Below are 21,399 nucleotides of genomic sequence, written 5' to 3' on the forward strand. Positions count from 1 at the left end.
GTAGATTGACCAGTAAATCGAGAGCTTCGCCTTACAGCTCAGCTCCTTCTTCACCATGACGGAGCGGTACATCGACTGCATTACTGCAGAAGCTGCACCGATCCGCCTGTCAATCTCCCGTTCCATCCTTCCCTCACTCGTGAACAAGACCCCAAGATACTTGAACTCCTCCACTTGAGGCAGGAACTCCCCACCAACCTGAAGGGAACAAGCCACCCTTTTCCGACTGAGAACCATGGCCTCGGATTTGGAGGTGCTGATTCTCATCCCAGCCGCTTCACATAACAGGTCTGTGGCCACAATGGGTACTGGGTGTTTTGGTAGAAATGACTTCATTGGCTTTTGACAGGCAGCATGTCCTCGCTATTGTCGCTCAATATAAATGTACTTGCCAGTAATTTCTGGTCATTCATAAACAATAACTACTCATTACATCATTCTTCCTGGCTATTTCCTAGCAATTTCTTCAATTTACTATGTAGTTAACAGCCTGTAAATTAAAAGGTCACCAAAAGATCAAATAGAAGAATAAAATATATATCAACTATGTTCAGTTAGTCATATAATTAATCTACTACTTGTGCCCACCCCAATAAGAAACCACTAAGAGTTGTAATTTGGGTGAAGTGACCCTTTAAAATAAGCAGAAGCTACAGTGAATATTTACATTTTGATTTGTGGCAGATAATAGAGATTATCGGGGTGTTTATTTTTCTGCTATTTCATGCATGGTGCTGGATCAGTGAGTTGTGAACATTGCAATAAATCAACCCAGACATGAAATGCCATACTGTATGTTCAGATGACAGCCATTTGAAACAGCATCTGTCTTGTAGTATTTGCAGCTTATTATTTGTGATGTTCCCGCGTAATCCTTATTGCTTTGTCATACAATGAATAGACTGAGAGGTTAAAATGGCTTCCCATTACAGATCATTTCATTCACACACACACAAACGTGTTCAAGTCATGTGAAAATCATTTTGAAAACTGCTGGTTTTCAAGGGGATTGTCTGTCTAGCAGAGAGCCTTGGTGCAGGTTTGAATTTTTGCCATGGGTTTTTTTTTTTTTTTTTAGAGGCAGGCCTCATTGGGATTGCCATTTCTTTTGATGGCATGTCATGCAATGGCATTTCAAGAGGGAAATATGTTCCTTTGTAGAAGACGGTGCAGGCAGGCTGTGACAAAGGCAGCTCCAATCAAATCAGACACATAATTAAAAGTTCTGAGAAGCCTAAACCGGCAAGGTCGGGGAAAAAAAACAGCAAAGGATAAAACTGTTTCATAAAGAGCAATCAAGAGGCCCCGGAAGAACTGACAAGATGCACATTGTGATGACATTGGAGTAGCTGTATTCAGCGTGGATCATGGAGGAGCCGTCTACGATTCGATGTATAGATAAACAGTGCTGCAGATGAAGCAGTTTGCATGACTGGAATAATCCATTACAAAAATCACCTTGGTGAAGTGTCGCTTTGGCATTGGACTAGATATAGCTTGATGTAGGTGAGATACTTTAGTCTTTTAGCATCTTGTGAGACAGTGCTGGTGCAAGCAGAAAATAAATATTTGCATTCAAATGTCAGTCCAGGTAGCTTTTCTGTCGGTGTTGCCCATAATACACCATACAAGAGATGCGAGTAGTAATGACTGTAATACACTGTAATTAACTACTAATAAGGTAATCTATAAACACTACTAATGCTTTGGTTAATCGTATATAATATAGGTTATTTATGTATTTGTCTTATTTTTTTACCCCCATACTATTCAGTTATGACATGCTCCAGTGGGTAACAAGATTTTTTAACTGGTTTTTAACTCATTCCAGGAGCAGGAAATTTAACATGCACTATCACAAATTTTTCATTTTTTATATGCACAATTGACAGATTGATCTATAGAAGAATCAATAATAGAATATGACTGCAGCCCGACTCTAAGCATCTCCCCAAGTGGCTGCATGGTTTACGTTTGTACTTGGTATGCAGTACAATTCTACCCAGGTGTATGAATCTATCACCTGTCATAACCAATCTGAATTATTTATGTGTTTATTTAAGAAACACACAGGATCTGTTTAATCTCTGGGGCCTCTGATAGGCTCTCTCATAGCCAAGCCTATTAAAAAACGCTGACATAGCAATATCAAAGCAGTTATTGTTTGTTCAGATGACATCAAAATCTTAAAGAAGGAAACAAACTGGACAGAACAGAGAATATATATGTAAACGTTGAGATAATAAATACATTTGGTTCCTCAAGCAGTGTGATGTTGATGAACTGAGTAGTCGAAGAAACCCGAGGCAGAAAAACATTTATTGTTGTTTGTAAGTCACACATTCCCGTCAGAATGGCCAAATAGCAAATAATGACTTTTTCATTTATGTTTACAGTATGAAGGGTGTTAGAAGAATAATAGCCCCGGTGGTGTGTGAGTGACGTGAAGAATCTTGTCATGTCTATGTGTTAATGTGTTGCTCTGCATGAGTGCTCCTCTGTATGTGTTGCTCTCTGCTGTTCAATAAGCAGTAACAAGGCCTGTCTGTGGTGCACTAAGTAGTTAACGCTACCGTTTTTAGACACGACTTTTCAATGAAAAGTGCAAATTAGCAGTGCCATTGTGAAACCAGGCAGATGTGCTGCACATAATTATTTACCCAGTTCTTTCTGGAGCAGGAAAACAGGTCAGGCTATGAATCAGCAACAGACTCAAAAGAAAAAAATCAGCATTTCTTAGTCATATACCAGTTGCATACTTAAATTTACATTAAATTATCAAAAAACTTTTTAATTTACATATAATGCAGCTGATTCACTAAAGAAAACTGTAGGAATCTAAAGCATATGATATTCTGTCTTCTAATCTTTCTCTTATTGTCAACAAATCCAATAAACAAATAAAATCAACAATGAATTGATCACACTGACAAGTATTTTCTATGTAGACAAACCCTTACAGAGCTTGTTCCTCTGTGCCACAGAAGTTACCCAAAAGCTATTAAAACACTTTAATGAGCCACATTGTACTGGGTGTCAGGTTAAAAATAAAGAACATGTACTGTACACTTGGCAGTAATCCCACCAAATATGTATTAATCACCAGTCAAGAAACATCCCCCACAAACACTCTCTTTACTAGAGTCTGTATGATGTTTGTTAAATACTACAATGTTCACCGTTTTGGGAAGGTACATGAATTGTTTGTACAAATGATACCATATTTTTAAACCCGCAAACAGCAACCAGTTTAGGTTTTTTTTTGCCTTCTAGCTTTGATTTGCCACTGTGGGATCTGCAAAGTAACAGTGCATCATCAAGAAAGAACAATCAGTTGTGATCCCAAGCAATTTAAATCTTAAAGTATCTCAAGCCAAATTTATGCTTTATCAGTTGATATCCATACTGTACTGTCATGAACTGAACTCTGCTTGGGGAAAAAAAAAAAAACTTACTTTATGCTATGTGTGGTTTGTAAAACCACCAGAGTAGTCCTGGCTATAAGGCATCAATCACCAACTGATGCTTATTTATTGCAGTAAATACTGTTAGCCTCACATGTGAAGTTGTTTTGGATTTCAATCACTTTGGGTCTGGAACCCGTTTTGTTCAGGATGGTGATTGTCTTTGGTGTCTTGTTTAAAAGGTTTTTAATGGAGCTAGAAAATGTCATTTGCTTCTTTTCTTTCCCCCAAAATAAGAGAGTTTTCTGCTCTTTTCCATGAACCACAGTCTTCAGTAATTGTATCTCTTGGGATTTAAGTTTCATTTGTTGTCCAGTGAAGAGGCAGACTCTCCAGCAGAATACCTGAAACAAATTCAGGGTGCCTTGACATATTTCTCACCTTTTTATATATGCTTTTTATACACTGTGCGCTCAGTTCAACAAAGCCTCCTGATCAATAATTGAAACAAGCTCTACAGGTTTTGTCTTAAGTGTTACTGTTCCCTTTTCCATCACAGTACATAGTTGCTTATAAAGGAGTAAACTGACTCTCTGTTAGCCGAGTTGGAATTTAAAGGTCATATTTACCTTGTTGCTCAGTAATTAGAAGAAACTTGCACACATGGAAGTTTAAAAAAACAAAAGGAGGCAGCAGGGACTCCCTGAGCCGCCATATTGTGAGAAACAATATCCCTCCTCCTCCCCTGGGTCAAACTTTTTAAGATACGATAGTCAAAATTTGCATATTAATTTTCCTTGATGCTGTTCTTTTATATGTGTGACATGAACTGATAAGAACTGATAAGAATATCTTGGTGACAGCCTGTGTATCCAACACAGTGTGACTGGAGGAGATAGCAAAAATCATTGTACACAGCTGTGATTCTTCCGCTAGCCATAATGCTGTAATTAAAATTCCACTTCCTCCCTCCCTGGAAAAGACAGTATAAGATCACATCAAGCCTATTAAGATTGCCCTCTATTCATCTGTAATCTATATGTAGGTAGTTTCCAATTTTGCATCTAATATTATGCAAGCGGAGCATCGGTTTGATCGAAAAGATTATGGAATACATGAAAGTTATCAAAGTCAGCAGCTATAGTGAAGAAAAAAAGATTCAAAGTGGCAAATTATTTTTAAAAAAGTATGGCTGCAGCTATCTCCGGCACAGAGGCATAAAAATGGTCAGGGTCTGGTGTTTCATAATGAGGAAATGCCAACCAGTGCAGCAGTGTGTTTCACTTTTAATTGTTGTGAATAACAATATAAGTCTATGGCACAGACAAATAAGATAATCCAGTTCTGACAAACTGACAGACATTAACCATGAGTAGAGGCAAATCATTACTGGTTTTAATCTCTGCATGGGGACTGTTGAAATACTATTAATATAGAAAAGGACTGGTCTTATCCTTTAAAGGATTTATGTCACTCTGTATTTAGAAGGCATGAGATCAAAGGCACCGGTGTAATACATTACAAAGCTATTATGCATATTAGCATATGGGTGAGAAAGTGTCTTTGATCCAATAAAATATCATGTTAACAAAGAATAGGGAGCAATTATATATTTGAGCTTTAAAATGCCCTGATGTGCACAGTTAGCATTGTAAAATATGAATAAAAATCTAAAGTAATGATTTGGAGAGAGAGTGCTAGAGAGCTGCATGTCTCGACAGCTGATTAACGAGAGCCTAACAGAATTGGATCTGAATATCAATGCTGCCCGACTGCTTAAACTGACATTAATTGCCACCTATTAGACTGGCTCAGCACTCCTGTATTTCAAAACAATCACCACCACTGAAAGATCAGAAGAGAGAAGGGTGGGAGGCCAAGCGACTGCTCAGAGCTGCATCAGTTGTCAGCTGGTGCTGTGTTTCAATGGCCAGGATGTTTCACAGTTACTATTGTGTGTGTGTGTGTGTGTGTTACAGAGAACAAGATCAAGAAAAAGAAAATACAATTTCTTAGAACCCACTCCTGGCAATGCACAATATATAGGCGGCAGACAGCTGGATGGACACTTTAACATGATTTAAATAATCTCAGCTCAAGGCCCACTTCAGTTAAAGTCTCTGGAGCCTTTAACTCTAACCTCATCAGCAGATGGAGATTGCTCCTCAGCTGCCATAAATTGTAGCTGTTCAAAATACTTAGCACCTCAAGGGCTATTATCTGTCCGTTTATCAAGACAAAGCTGTCATATTAAAGTATTATAGTTCTTATGTCTAAAGAATAAGATGCATTTTAAGAATCTTGCATCCAGAATGAGAGCACAAATATTTTACATTTATATTTTAAAATAAAAGGATTTGTTCCAGTGCAATAATATGACTTGGTGGGAAAGACAGATTTTTAACTTTCTATTATGACATACTTTAGTTAATATTGTAACATTTTAATATTGATACAACACTATCATAAATGCTGTAGTATTATTTAAATCCATATTCCCCATACTAGCCAGACAATTTTACCCCCAGGCAACAACTTCAGTATTGTATTATTCTGAAAAAAAAAAACCCAGATTACTCTCATTAACAATATTTGTCCAATGCCTGTGTCTCTGCAGTGATGTAGAGGTGTGTACTCATGTAGCATCACTGTTGGGTAAGGTTACAGACTAAAGCGTGCTTCTAACCACAACCAAACACACCTACAGTGGCAGCAATGTTGGGTCAGAGGTCAAACAGGTGCAGCCTGGTGCAAAGCTTAAGGTTAGGCCGCTTAAAAACTGTTCAGAATTTGTCCTGAGGGCAGTTCTAGAGTCTGTGGTGTCATTAAAATCACAAGTGTTTATGCCCTTGTGGGCATAAATGTGCTCATCTTACTCCATAGCAATTGTTTATTACTGTATATGTGAAAAGCAATTTGTCTCATTAGTTTCATATATACCAGTAGAAATTTTAGGCTGATGGCACTAGATGAAATGTTAGGGCCACCAAATTCATTAAATACAGTCCTTGGGGCACCGTGGATATCTGGCCAAACTTCAGGCTACAGTCCAGCCAATATTTGTCAGGATAAATGTGGTCAGACAGAAAGACAGGCCAGCCAGCCAGTAGACATCTCCATCATTAGGCTCCACTCCTAGTGGGGCTAAAATGTCACTCCAGCAGTCATTTTGCATGTCTTTGACAGTAATCACTGAAAGTGGAACGAGTGTTTCATTTGTCTTTCTCCCCATCTCGCTCTCTCCCTTTATTTTTCATTCTCCCCCTCCATTTCTCTTTTTCTTACTCCCAGAGTAATTGATATGATATGAACTCTGGCAAATGTAATCTTCTTTTAATTAAGACCTGCTGCTGGCACCGTCTTCAGCCTGATAGTGACTTATGGCTCTCTTTCTCTCATTTTTATTCCCCATTCCTATCTTATTTTTGCTCTGTTGCTCCTCCAACTTTGTCTTTCTTCAACCCTCAACATGTTTCTGTACCTCTCGACTTACCACCGTGTCACTTCTTTCTCCTACACTGCAGTCCCAGCACCATGAAGAGGAAAAGAGAGCCCTCAGCCGAGAGATCATCATCCTCAACAACCACCTCATGGAAGCCAAAATCACCATTAATAAACTCAGAGAGGACAATGTGAGTACTCGAGGCTCCATCGTGTAATATGGGCTCACAGTGACTTCCCTGTCGGCAATAACAAAAAGCAAAGTTGTCATAACTCGGTACAGTATCTGAACGTTTCTCTGTAATGACACTTGGTTGCGAACATTTTGCCAGCAGACCCACAAATGAAGCCTGCTTTGTTTTACCTGGTCAGTAATCTGGCAGTAGGCTTGGGAGACTGAAATTATACAGTAGCTCTTCAGAAGACTATTTTCCCTAGCTATTTAAAAGTCTCATATTCACTGTTTTTCTATGACATTTGTGCTTCAAGGAGCCACAGCAGATAAAGGGATTAACTCCAAAGCGCTGGGTGTTTTATGGTGATTATACTGAAATCAATGGGCATCCTCATGGCTGCAAGGGGGTGAGCTCAGGGGCGTGTGACAATCTGGTGCCTCACTTTCTCTGAAGGGATTTTACTGGTATTTCAATTTGTGGCTTCAGGATAGAGATAGGTTACATTTTCTCGCTTTGGCAGGTTATGCACATCTGAGCTACATAATATTTTGACTGTCCTTCCAAGGTCAAGGTTCATTATGAGTGGGTGGATATTTGTCCCATCAGAGCGGGCAGTGGGGCAGGCATTTCCTCCACAGAGCAAGCTAAGATTTTGGTGCTTATACCATGGAGAAAGCAACATGGCCTTTTGAAAGTGTCATGTCTGACAAATGCATACTGAATTGACTGAACTTACTCTAGGTGATAATTCCATTCAATCTGCAATAGTTTATTAGCATGAATAGATTACTGAACGGACCTACCACGCACAGAATGAGGGAACCAAGGGCCAGGGAGCACCTGGAGTCCCAGAGCTCAATCCCATAAACCTCCTATGTTTATTACTAAATGTTAGATTGCATGAATATGTATTCAGTGGTTCAAAAAAATATGCTCCATCCCTTCAAGTTTATTACTCATTTGGAGAAAAAAAAATCACATCTACAGTATTTGAACAAAAATCACAGGGCACCCATATGCCCCCTGAGACAAAATGAGAAGAAATAGAGTGATTCAAAGGGAGTCACTGTTAACTGGTAGGGGAGTTGAAACTGTCAGAGAGAAGGCTTTGATGTTTTGGGAAGTATTTTCAGGGCACTGTTGCTACAGAGGCACAGGGAGCTGGAGACCAGCTAGAACTGACCTTTTAGAAGTGGATGGATTTAACAGAGGATGTAGTGGAAACAGTCAGCTAAACCAGTTATCCACCCACACACATACTGTACTGCAGATGCATGAAAACAACTAAAATGAGCATCTGCTGTGCCAGTAGACCACCCCCACAATTTAACAAAAAAGTCTAAAAAACATCCATTATAGAAGGAAAGCACAGAGAAAGAGATAAATAATTCTGCAGTAGGTTCCTGGGCTGGAAGCCGGTGATAAATGAAGGCACTGTTTCGGACAACTCTAATGAAACTAGCCCAGACTATACAGGGCAGATAAGATACTACAAATTAAAATGTTCTTTGGTATTATTAAAATCCTGCAGACCCTTAATGTTAACCCCATAAAAAATATAGGTGAAAATTCATATTAACTAATTAAAGTCTACCCACTTAGATGGATGAATTTCTTCCTTTGATTTGATGGGCCAATAAATCAATGAACTGGCTAATCCAGCAGGTTACTTATCTGTGTTTCAGGGGAAAATATAACTGATCATGCTTTCCGAGAAGCATACTTTATATACAGTTATAAATTTCATATAATTAAAAACGGCCATGCCAGGTTTCTTGTTTGTTTACCCACGATCCATAAATGCCTCATAAATAGTAAACGGTTACATTATATTTTTAGACATTTTGTTGCTATTGCTCAGCACTAACAGTACATTACTGTGTCCTTTTACCCCCAGGCAACAACTTCAGTATTGTATTATTCTGAAAAAAAAAAACCCAGATTACTCTCATTAACAATATTTGTCCAATGCCTGTGTCTCTGCAGTGATGTAGAGGTGTGTACTCATGTAGCATCACTGTTGGGTAAGGTTACAGACTAAAGCGTGCTTCTAACCACAACCAAACACACCTACAGTGGCAGCAATGTTGGGTCAGAGGTCAAACAGGTGCAGCCTGGTGCAAAGCTTAAGGTTAGGCCGCTTAAAAACTGTTCAGAATTTGTCCTGAGGGCAGTTCTAGAGTCTGTGGTGTCATTAAAATCACAAGTGTTTATGCCCTTGTGGGCATAAATGTGCTCATCTTACTCCATAGCAATTGTTTATTACTGTATATGTGAAAAGCAATTTGTCTCATTAGTTTCATATATACCAGTAGAAATTTTAGGCTGATGGCACTAGATGAAATGTTAGGGCCACCAAATTCATTAAATACAGTCCTTGGGGCACCGTGGATATCTGGCCAAACTTCAGGCTACAGTCCAGCCAATATTTGTCAGGATAAATGTGGTCAGACAGAAAGACAGGCCAGCCAGCCAGTAGACATCTCCATCATTAGGCTCCACTCCTAGTGGGGCTAAAATGTCACTCCAGCAGTCATTTTGCATGTCTTTGACAGTAATCACTGAAAGTGGAACGAGTGTTTCATTTGTCTTTCTCCCCATCTCGCTCTCTCCCTTTATTTTTCATTCTCCCCCTCCATTTCTCTTTTTCTTACTCCCAGAGTAATTGATATGATATGAACTCTGGCAAATGTAATCTTCTTTTAATTAAGACCTGCTGCTGGCACCGTCTTCAGCCTGATAGTGACTTATGGCTCTCTTTCTCTCATTTTTATTCCCCATTCCTATCTTATTTTTGCTCTGTTGCTCCTCCAACTTTGTCTTTCTTCAACCCTCAACATGTTTCTGTACCTCTCGACTTACCACCGTGTCACTTCTTTCTCCTACACTGCAGTCCCAGCACCATGAAGAGGAAAAGAGAGCCCTCAGCCGAGAGATCATCATCCTCAACAACCACCTCATGGAAGCCAAAATCACCATTAATAAACTCAGAGAGGACAATGTGAGTACTCGAGGCTCCATCGTGTAATATGGGCTCACAGTGACTTCCCTGTCGGCAATAACAAAAAGCAAAGTTGTCATAACTCGGTACAGTATCTGAACGTTTCTCTGTAATGACACTTGGTTGCGAACATTTTGCCAGCAGACCCACAAATGAAGCCTGCTTTGTTTTACCTGGTCAGTAATCTGGCAGTAGGCTTGGGAGACTGAAATTATACAGTAGCTCTTCAGAAGACTATTTTCCCTAGCTATTTAAAAGTCTCATATTCACTGTTTTTCTATGACATTTGTGCTTCAAGGAGCCACAGCAGATAAAGGGATTAACTCCAAAGCGCTGGGTGTTTTATGGTGATTATACTGAAATCAATGGGCATCCTCATGGCTGCAAGGGGGTGAGCTCAGGGGCGTGTGACAATCTGGTGCCTCACTTTCTCTGAAGGGATTTTACTGGTATTTCAATTTGTGGCTTCAGGATAGAGATAGGTTACATTTTCTCGCTTTGGCAGGTTATGCACATCTGAGCTACATAATATTTTGACTGTCCTTCCAAGGTCAAGGTTCATTATGAGTGGGTGGATATTTGTCCCATCAGAGCGGGCAGTGGGGCAGGCATTTCCTCCACAGAGCAAGCTAAGATTTTGGTGCTTATACCATGGAGAAAGCAACATGGCCTTTTGAAAGTGTCATGTCTGACAAATGCATACTGAATTGACTGAACTTACTCTAGGTGATAATTCCATTCAATCTGCAATAGTTTATTAGCATGAATAGATTACTGAACGGACCTACCACGCACAGAATGAGGGAACCAAGGGCCAGGGAGCACCTGGAGTCCCAGAGCTCAATCCCATAAACCTCCTATGTTTATTACTAAATGTTAGATTGCATGAATATGTATTCAGTGGTTCAAAAAAATATGCTCCATCCCTTCAAGTTTATTACTCATTTGGAGAAAAAAAAATCACATCTACAGTATTTGAACAAAAATCACAGGGCACCCATATGCCCCCTGAGACAAAATGAGAAGAAATAGAGTGATTCAAAGGGAGTCACTGTTAACTGGTAGGGGAGTTGAAACTGTCAGAGAGAAGGCTTTGATGTTTTGGGAAGTATTTTCAGGGCACTGTTGCTACAGAGGCACAGGGAGCTGGAGACCAGCTAGAACTGACCTTTTAGAAGTGGATGGATTTAACAGAGGATGTAGTGGAAACAGTCAGCTAAACCAGTTATCCACCCACACACATACTGTACTGCAGATGCATGAAAACAACTAAAATGAGCATCTGCTGTGCCAGTAGACCACCCCCACAATTTAACAAAAAAGTCTAAAAAACATCCATTATAGAAGGAAAGCACAGAGAAAGAGATAAATAATTCTGCAGTAGGTTCCTGGGCTGGAAGCCGGTGATAAATGAAGGCACTGTTTCGGACAACTCTAATGAAACTAGCCCAGACTATACAGGGCAGATAAGATACTACAAATTAAAATGTTCTTTGGTATTATTAAAATCCTGCAGACCCTTAATGTTAACCCCATAAAAAATATAGGTGAAAATTCATATTAACTAATTAAAGTCTACCCACTTAGATGGATGAATTTCTTCCTTTGATTTGATGGGCCAATAAATCAATGAACTGGCTAATCCAGCAGGTTACTTATCTGTGTTTCAGGGGAAAATATAACTGATCATGCTTTCCGAGAAGCATACTTTATATACAGTTATAAATTTCATATAATTAAAAACGGCCATGCCAGGTTTCTTGTTTGTTTACCCACGATCCATAAATGCCTCATAAATAGTAAACGGTTACATTATATTTTTAGACATTTTGTTGCTATTGCTCAGCACTAACAGTACATTACTGTGTCCTGAAATAATTTACCCCAAAGTCCCCCATAGTAAAAAAAAAATATATATATATACAGTAATTAAACCACAATTTAAAGGTTGTAATATGAAGTGTTAACAGAATCTGCCCAGAGAGTGTTTAAACATAATTTCCTTGGTCAAAAACATCCTCAAATCATCAGGCTGCCAAAATGAACAAGTTTTTAAGCATATAGTGATTTAGGATAATCTTTCTGCCTCCTACAGGACCTGTACAGGAAAGACTGCAACCTGGCAGCCCAGCTGCTGCAGTGCTCCAAGTCTCACTACAGAGCTCACAAGATGTCTGAGGTGAGCTCCCCACACTGCTGCTACAGCGGCATCAACATGTTAATTCAAATCTGTGCTGCAAGAGAAAGGTTTGATGACTTGGGGTTTAAAATAAATATTCAATACAGCCACATTTTGGTAGCACTCAAACTCTATTAAGGTGCGATGCCCGACCCATCAAGGGCTCATCATTCTTCCACCAGAATTGGCTTGAGTTATGACCTCAGTTTTACTAAAATCCTGCTTATAGTCTTGAACTTAATGGATAAAATTACATCATCCATCATTTAACTTATGGTGTATATAATGAGTGTCCTAATGATGCTGAAATTCTTAATGAATTATTCCTATAATGGAGAGAGGTTCACTGTGTTGTATCGGCGTTCCATTAAAAGTCTTTGTGAGTGGTTTTCATAATAAGATGGAGTCACAGTCCACTTCAGTCAGACAGATGGAGGTCTGCTGTCTGAAGTGCCATCTGTATGAATCCTGGCTGTGCATAATGAATGAGTGAATGAAAGGCTGGCCTCAGACAGCACCTGATGCACTAAAGTTACACTCTAAAAAATGGCTGCTAGTTGGCTGAAGCACTCTATGTGGACACATTTGAATAAAAAAAAAACAATATTAAACAGGTGATGAGATAAATGAAACGGGACAACAATTAATTAAGGCAATGTTTTCTGATTCTCTTATAATTCAGATTTTAAACATTAGGAAGAAGAAAAGAATACCAAACTTTTTTTTTTTTTATTCTTTCAAGCATGTAAAGACAGTTGATATGTCAACACACATAATTTTACACATATCCAACAAATGCTAATCCAATATCAATTTGCTTATACCTAGTACATGCTTGAATGGAGTAGGAAGAAGTCAGACTTATCCAGTCCTACCCCATGACATCATCTTACCATCATTGGTTTGCAAGCAGTAAATGATTCACTTCTACACCACACAAGTATTATACTAAAAAAAGATTATAATAGTGTTAACATTCTTACATAATTACATTCTTAAATGCTTATCTTCTACACCACACAAGTAATATATTAAAGAATTATTAACTAGCTAATAGTAAGTCTGAAACAGTGGCCGAACCAGTGACAAATTATGGGATAATGGTAAATGCTAATTGAGTATGACACTATCACAAGAGGCAAACTGGTCATAAAGTAAGAAAACATGTAATACTAGGGCTAATGACTGTTAACCTGTAAGGGCAGAGACCCACCAAGCCAACGTGAAAGACCTAGCAGTGACAAAAGTTTAAATAAAAACATGTAAATATAAAAGATTAAATCTAATTGTGAAGTATCCTGAATATGGATTCCACAGCGAATTGCTAGGATGCCTCAAATAAAGTGTGTCAGTCCCATCATAAGCATTAAATCGTTTATTTCAGTAATAGGAACAAAACCTACTGACATGGTATCACATGGATTTTACCCTACAGAACTATGTGACTGTTAATTAAGATTTGCCTCAGATAACAGTGAATGCTGAGCTAGCTTCCTTGGAACACACATATTATATATTATCTTGTGCCCACCCTCACAGCCTGCTTTCCATTTCTATTTCGTCTGGGACAGTGACTGCTAAAAATAGCTTCAACTTAAAAGATGCAGGTTATTTTATGCCGAGGCAAGCTTGTATTTCTTAACCAATCCAAGTCAGTATTTTATCTCTCTCTTTTTTTTTTATTCCCAGCAGGGAGAGGCAGTGCACTGGTTTAATTTGAAGCTAAGCCTTTCTCTGTGGAACTGATATTTGTTTGATGGTAGACAGAAGAAAGAGACGATGCGAAAAACAAAGAGAGAGGGAATTTGGGCTTTTTTTGTTGAAAAGGCAGTGGTGTAAGAAGAGGAGGATGAAAGGATAAAGAAAAGGAGGAGAAAAGAGAGACCTTGGTCTTGAAGGAACAGCTCCTGCTGACCCTGGCCAACTTTAATAAGCACAAAGAACCAGTCAGTAATTGACAGGATTGGTTTTCTCAAACATGAACCAATCAAACACATTTTGTTTGAGAGAGTGAGAGACAGCAAGAGAGGAAAAAAAGAAAAGGATAGAAAACATTTGGAAAGAGGAAATATTTAAGTTAAATGGAGATGAAACAAAGATCAGATTTTTTTCACAAGTTCATTAGAGGGGCCAAGTAGTGCAGTTCCACTGAGATACATGAGCAGGTCTGAAGTGTATGAGCTTTAGAAGAATGAATTACTTTCTATATCAGAACTATGTATTAAAATCATTCAGGGACACTTCTAAAATGTCTTCAGTGCAGCCATAGAAAACATACAATTTGTTTGAGGAAGACATTCGAGTTGATTGTATAAATAATTAAGACAGTTGAGGAAAATGGTTTTTAGAGAGCTTTACTGGCTTAATTTGAAGACTGATTCACTGTCAGAATTTAATTAAACAAAGACATCTATGTAGGTTTTTGTAAAAAATTTCCTATCCTCATAAAGCTTCTTTTGTCTCTTTGCATGTCTGTCTTCCTTTTCTTAGCTGCCATTTGATTTTCAGGAACGCATCAGTTCCCACATGGAGAAATATAATCGGGGGAGTGGAGCCACCATGGCAATGTGCCACTCTGACTACTCTGACACTGTGCCCACATCCATAATTGCCAAGGTCCTAGAAAAGCCTGAACCAGGAAACAGTTGCCCTGTAACACGGTCACCCAGCCCACAGCCACAGGATGGAGACTTTCTTGCAGGAACAGGAAGCACTGATCACCTGAATCGTCGAATTGTGTACAAGACATCTGATCTGTACTGCAGTGACACAGCCCTCTATTGCCCTGACCGGTGGCAAGAGACAGAGCGCAGGCAGAGTGTTGATCTCCAAGGCACTGGTCTGCTTCAATTCCATGCCCAGAACTTCACTGACAGCAACCCAGAAGAAGAAGCCTACCACTCTGGAAGCTTCTCCCATCATGAGCCCCCATCCTCCTGCCACCACCAAGATGAGTTTGGCACTGGTAGCCTCCCTGCCTCCAGTTCTTACTCTAGCTTCAGCCTTGCATCGGACGAGAAGGGAGGAATCAGTGGTGGGTGTGGGCGCACTGCCAGCAGCACTTTGTCCTCTTCCCACCAGGGTCTCTATATGGACTGGCGAGATGGTGGCAGTGGGGATTTTGAGTGTAAAAGTATGTCTTCATATAATAAGGAAAGTCCAGGTTTCCCTAAGTCTCACAGCATTCAGCACATGGTGATATCCAGGAGCCCACAGAAGGGCACCTCACCAGAGTATAGGAGGACGGCCTCATGCTTCAGTGAACCATACCATTCCAGCAACCCTCGCTTAGCCTCTTCTCACAGCATGGGTTCCGCAACTGGACTCGGCCAGGCTCGCGGTGGTGCTCTAGACAGCCAAGGTGATGTCCAGGTTCACGAGGACGAGCTGAGCAGCCGCTGGAGGAAGCTTAGCGTGGAAGACATCAACACCTTCTCATCCTCCTACCGTAACATCACAGGGAGGGTCTCTCCATATAGTTTCTCTGAGCGGCACTTCGGCATGGGCTCCTCCAGCAAAGGTAAAGGGTCACTCTACAGCAGCTTCCAAGAGGGAGATGACGTCTTCCACAGCCACGTGCTGGATCAGTGTTTTGCTGGAGCTCCCCCTTCTCCCAGCCGTAGTCCCAAACCCACAGAGCATCGTAAAGAGGAGAAAACCTCTGTGCTGTATAGAGCCAAGGATGACAGTCAGGACTCGGAGTGCAGTCTGTTCCTCTCAGGGAGCTCTAAAGACAAGGAGAGCAGTGGGGGAGCGACAGCAGCAGACAGCACCAAGAAGGACTACATGAATCTGAGTGCAGACAGCTCAGCTGAGTCCTTACACCAAAGCTCCCTTGAAGCCTCAAGTCTTCAGCACTACCCCAGCCCCAGGCCGAGCGTCCGGCCTCGCCCAAGCTCCAGCTCCGCTCTCAGTGTTGGCCCCGCACTTCCAAAGAAGACTTCTCCAAGATACCAAAAATTTGGCAGTACGGGACTGACAAGAAAGGACAGTCTGACCAAGGCACAGCTATATGGTACGCTGCTGAACTGAACAGAGAAAAGAGAGCTTTTAATTTTATGCATGACAATAATGTACTGTACTGTACCGTATGTCTCCCTACAGCAAACACACTTGCTGTGATAGGTTATTAGGATGTTGTTGTTTTATGTATCTCTTAGCCAAGGCACGTTTCTGCAACACTTTTTCTATTTTATGTCATGATTTGGTGTAGCTACCTGACATCAGTTATTCAGTATGTTTTTGTTTCACTGATAATAATAATTAGAGCCACTGGGATAAAAGCTACAAAATACAAGACAGACTCACGAACACACTGTGCTAGTTCTCTTATTCTGATGTTAAATACTGTTAGTAAAAAAAGCAAAAGACCATTAATTCCTGCTCCAATATATTTAGTTCAGATAATGGCCTAAAGCGTGTGTAATGGAGTGACTTAATTACTCATGTTCAGGAGAGGTTATCCGTTATGTATTAGTGGATCCTGCTTGAGTGCGAGCTGTTAAAAAGATTTACCCATTCTCTGTTTTCTCTTAAAGAAAATGCATGCTGTACAATGCATATAAATATGATGTGAACACATTTCCAGCTGAACTATTACCCATATCTGTAAGAACCACTTACTGGAACAGATGTTTATTAAATATTTTCAAATTGGCTGCAAAAAAAGATATTTTTAAAAAGTATGTTATCCCACATAATATTCATAACAACACAGTTTATAGGTTTTCTTCCAAATACTAGCTTTTACATTTGTTAATTAAAACTTAAAAACCCCTGATTTTGTTCTAAATACAGGATATACAAGCCTATAAAGTAATTATAGTAGGTTTTCAGGTGAAATGTACAAATAAAATAGTGTGCACATTCAGTAGAAAGGATTAAGCAACTTAATCTGTTATTACAGTATGAAAATTCAGATCTGAGCTAGAAGATTTTTAGCATTACTTAGATGTAATTTTTATTATTTTTATATCGATATGAAATTAGAGGCTGTGTTAACATTATACCTGGACACTTGTGATTTTGCCTTAATCCTGTTCAAAGGACAGAATAGTATCCTTTAAAGCATTTAAAAACTGTGTACATACTGCACTGTATATCTAATGTATTGTTACTGTATGTATACACTACTGTTACAGTGTCTGTGCTTCCTGTCAGACACACACTTGGCCAGTTTTCTAGAGGAGGATCAAGTTTGTTTTTGTACTGGAGGTTTTTTTTGCAGTGGATATATCCAGTGAAATGTGTTTTTAACTGAAATGAGGCTTAATCCCTGTCTAGAAATTCAGTGCACGCAGCCAACTTTCTACCCTGACTCACTGTTGGCACCTAGTTGTACAAACCAAAACAAAAGTGCCAGTTCTTCTGGCTTTCAGGAGAGATTAATTGGGAAATTCTCCAGGCAGCCTGGCAGTTCTGCATTGTATGCACAAAAAGGTAGCTAGCAAAGTGAACTCATCAAGTAGTAATACACAAAACTGATTTATGACAAAACTGTATAGTCAGTGTCTTGGTTTAAACCAGCATGCTCAACTAGGCTATTTTAGAGGGAAAAAACAATGAAAATAGATGAAACATGTATATACACATACACAGAAAGTGGCAAAGACATGCTGTCCTGTTGGTTAATCAAACACTTTATGTTAAATAAAACATAGAACAAGCTGCCACTAGCTACTAGTACTAGTATAAATGAGAACAAATCTAGTGTTCTAACGTCTGTGCACCCTTTTGGCATGATGGATCATGAAGGATTTCTTCCTTCCTATGTAGTTCTATAGATCTGAGAGGAATGGTGACAGGGATAAGCCAAATAATGGGAACTCTTCTTTACCCCTAAGCAGTTAGGACAGAATTTAATTTTGTTTTTTTTTTTGTTTTTGGTTCTTGGAAGGCCTGCTTCTACCTCTCCCATTCCTGCAGATCTGAGAACTGGCTTAAGGCTGTTCATAGAGATTTCAAAACTGCACCTCTTCTTTTTGAGCTTGTCATGTTTGTGAAGGTGAAATTACACTGCACAGGTCACAAAAAGTCTCCACTCATTCTTAGTGGTATGCTGTATGGATATCTAAAGGAGTGCAAAGGCTTGGAATTAAATGTAACCACTGTACAGGGGGGAAGGAGAAGGTATATGGTATTTTTCTTGTGGACATATAGATACTGCATACACAACTGTTAATACACTATGACTATTTTTTATCCAGTTTTCAGTTATATTTATTGAATATTTTGATCCTGAATGAAGTGGCTGAAGCAGTTCTGTCCTGTCCTACCTCCAGCCCTGTTCCATGAGCAACAGGCCAGCTGTCTGAACATCAATATGTTTGTCTGTCCGTCTGATGCATGATTATATATTTTTGCTGTATGTTTTATTTAATAAAGATGGGTGTTGGAAAATACATCAGGCCGATAAGGATATTATTGTGCCGATGCTGAGTAAGCATTGTGGGAAGACAAAATAGACTAAGTTATTTGTTCTGTAAAGAAAAAACTAAGTGTGGAGGACATTCCATTGAAGCATGCAATCAAATTAAGATGTGCAGAGTTACTACTAAAAAGCCTAATTTAGAGAATTGTTTATCCTACTGAAGTCTTACAGCGCTGGGGTCAGAGAGACAGAGCTCCCGCAGGAAATCCGTTCTCTGAACCATGAGTTACATTTATCTCCTTGGGCTAGGCCCGCCCTGGACAGAGGTACAACATTCCACACTTCGTAATCCTATTGACCATTTGGCGTGAACAGGTCACCCCCTGCCTGTCTGCTTGCTGAAATGTGATCTAAACCAGGTGTGTGTGTGTATGTGTGTTTCTCAGGTGCCCCATGGATGCCTTGTTTCTGGCTATTTGGAGGATCAGAACCTGTGACAACAGTTAACTCAGTCAGCTTACTCATAGTTGCTTACAAGTTAAGTTCTGCATCATACTTTCCTGTTCTTCTTAACTGAGCCATTTAAATGAATTACATTTCAACTTTTCTGGAAAATCTGCCAATTCCACCAAACATGTTTATCCACAGTGAATTTAAAAGATAATTGTTTCTGCCATAAACATCACAGAACACAAAGTTTTTACTAAAGCAATACAGGCTCTGACCTTTTGGTTTAAGGCACAACAACAAAACACAAGATATTTAAAAAAAATGCAGGGGAGCCTATAAGAATCAAATCTTATAATTGCTTGTTTTGGGAGTATGAACCTTGTGCAATGACTTCAGGTAATAACAGGAGTCAGTAAAAGTTCCGAATATATACCTGCAGAGCAAGCAGCTGGCACAGTGGTTAAGGCCACTGGCTGTGGTACCGCAGGTCATGGGTTCACAGCCAGCTCGCTGAGCTAGTTACACAAGGAAAGATATGCAGGTTGGTGCCTGGGGGAGGGAGAATGTCACTCTCCCCAGTGGGTTGGTGTCTGGAGGTGGGGAAAAGAGGAATAGGCTGAAGAGAATGAGAAGAAGAACTTTTTAAAAAAAAAAAAAATGCAAGGAGTCTTCTCTCCTTCACCACAGCCACCAACCTGGTTGGGTGACATCCTCCCCCACTTACCCCAGCTGCAGACACCGATCTGCCCCCACCACCTACAGGTGCACCAACCTGCATATCTTTCCTTGTGTAACTAGCTCAGCGAGCTGGCTGTGAACCCATGACCTGCGGTACCACAGCCAGTGACCTTAACCACTGTGCCAGCTGCTTGCTCTGCAGGTATATATTCGGAACTTTTACTGACTCCTGTTATTACCTGAAGTCATTGCACAAGGTTCATACTCCCAAAACAAGCAATTATAAGATTTGATTCTTATAGGCTCCCCTGCATTTTTTTTAAATATCTTGTGTTTTGTTGTTGTGCCTTAAACCAAAAGGTCAGAGCCTGTATTGCTTTAGTAAAAACTTTGTGTTCTGTGATGTTTATGGCAGAAACAATTATCTTTTAAATTCACTGTGGATAAACATGTTTGGTGGAATTGGCAGATTTTCCAGAAAAGTTGAAATGTAATTCATTTAAATGGCTCAGTTAAGAAGAACAGGAAAGTATGATGCAGAACTTAACTTGTAAGCAACTATGAGTAAGCTGACTGAGTTAACTGTTGTCACAGGTTCTGATCCTCCAAATAGCCAGAAACAAGGCATCCATGGCTCTGGAGTTCTTCCTTGATGCTGCAAAGAAACTTGACTTTACATCCAGGTACTCCATGCAGTCTTGTTTTTGATAACTTCTGTGCACTTAACTATATAGCAGGAGGCTTTATAGTAATAACTCTGCTGTACAGTCAGCTTTGTAGAATTTAATATTTTTTTTATACTAAAACACTGCACATCTTTGATTGCATGCTTCTGTTGAAAATCCTCCACACCTAGTTTTTCTTTGCTGCTTTTTAGTCAGTGTTAAGATGGACCAAAGGTTTACAGAATGAAATAACTTCCAGAAATCCAAAACTTAAGCAGCTGGCTGAGATGGAGTGGCTGCAAAAAAGAGAAGTTTTTCAGTAATAAATGGTCCATTTATAAACAAGCTTGCCCGTCTCTATACATGGCCTCAAGAATGATGCTGCTGATGATTGTCTGGCCATGGAATGACATCTGGTTAAGGATTGCCTAAGGGGGAAATGGAAAAAGCTTGAGTTTAAAGCATGATATTCTCTAATTTCAACCCATTGTGTTTTGGTTTTGATAGGTTGGCTTCATTTTGAAGCAAAGGCTTTTAGCAGGCACATTATTTGTACCTGGGCAGTGAACATCCTTTCATATGTGCAGAATGGACACTACAACATTCCAAGTCAAGATTTAGACAAAATCAGGGGGGAACCCTGTTAGGAGCCGTTCACACCAATCAGTGTGCGAACAAGGAAAGAGGCAGACCCAGGTAGCTGGCTTCGGTGCATACAGTGATTTATTATATACAGTGAACAAGGGAATGACAAAAACACAGAGGGAAATGATACGTAGTCCTGTAGATGAGTAATAACCGGGCGTTTGACCAACTGCAGGAGGTGAGGAGATGGAGAGCTGGGCCGAGCTGTGGTCACTCCTGGGCTGGTCGACGGTGATGGTGGTTACTGAAGGTAGGGACAGAGAGATGAAGGCAATAGTGGAAAAAGATAGGCAATTGTGCATTGACCTGCCTGGGAGGAGAGAGTGGAGCCACATTTATGAAACAGGCCATACAAATTTGATCTTTATTTTAAACTACTCTGCAGTTGTA

The 21,399-nt window shown here is 39.8% G+C and overlaps 1 protein-coding gene across 6 annotated transcripts in view; it reads left to right on the forward strand.

Annotated features, from left to right (window-relative positions):
* Positions 1-18,602, forward strand: part of begain (brain-enriched guanylate kinase-associated) — a 105,746-nt gene extending 87,144 nt beyond the window's left edge. For 5 of the 6 annotated variants that reach the window (XM_020590899.1, XM_020590896.1, XM_020590901.1 and 2 more), the window contains 3 exons: positions 6,929-7,036; positions 12,118-12,201; positions 14,692-18,602. In XM_020590899.1, the coding sequence (XP_020446555.1) occupies positions 6,929-7,036; positions 12,118-12,201; positions 14,692-16,233 (1,734 nt within the window). In that variant the 3' untranslated portion in view covers positions 16,234-18,602. The remainder of the gene's footprint in view (positions 1-6,928; positions 7,037-12,117; positions 12,202-14,691) is intronic. The other variant, XM_020590900.1, reaches the window with a different exon arrangement.
* The last annotated feature ends 2,797 nt before the right edge of the window (positions 18,603-21,399 follow it).

Source organism: Monopterus albus, unplaced genomic scaffold (assembly GCF_001952655.1).
Source record: "Monopterus albus unplaced genomic scaffold, M_albus_1.0 scaffold13.1, whole genome shotgun sequence".
In the NCBI taxonomy this organism is placed as follows: domain Eukaryota; kingdom Metazoa; phylum Chordata; class Actinopteri; order Synbranchiformes; family Synbranchidae; genus Monopterus; species Monopterus albus.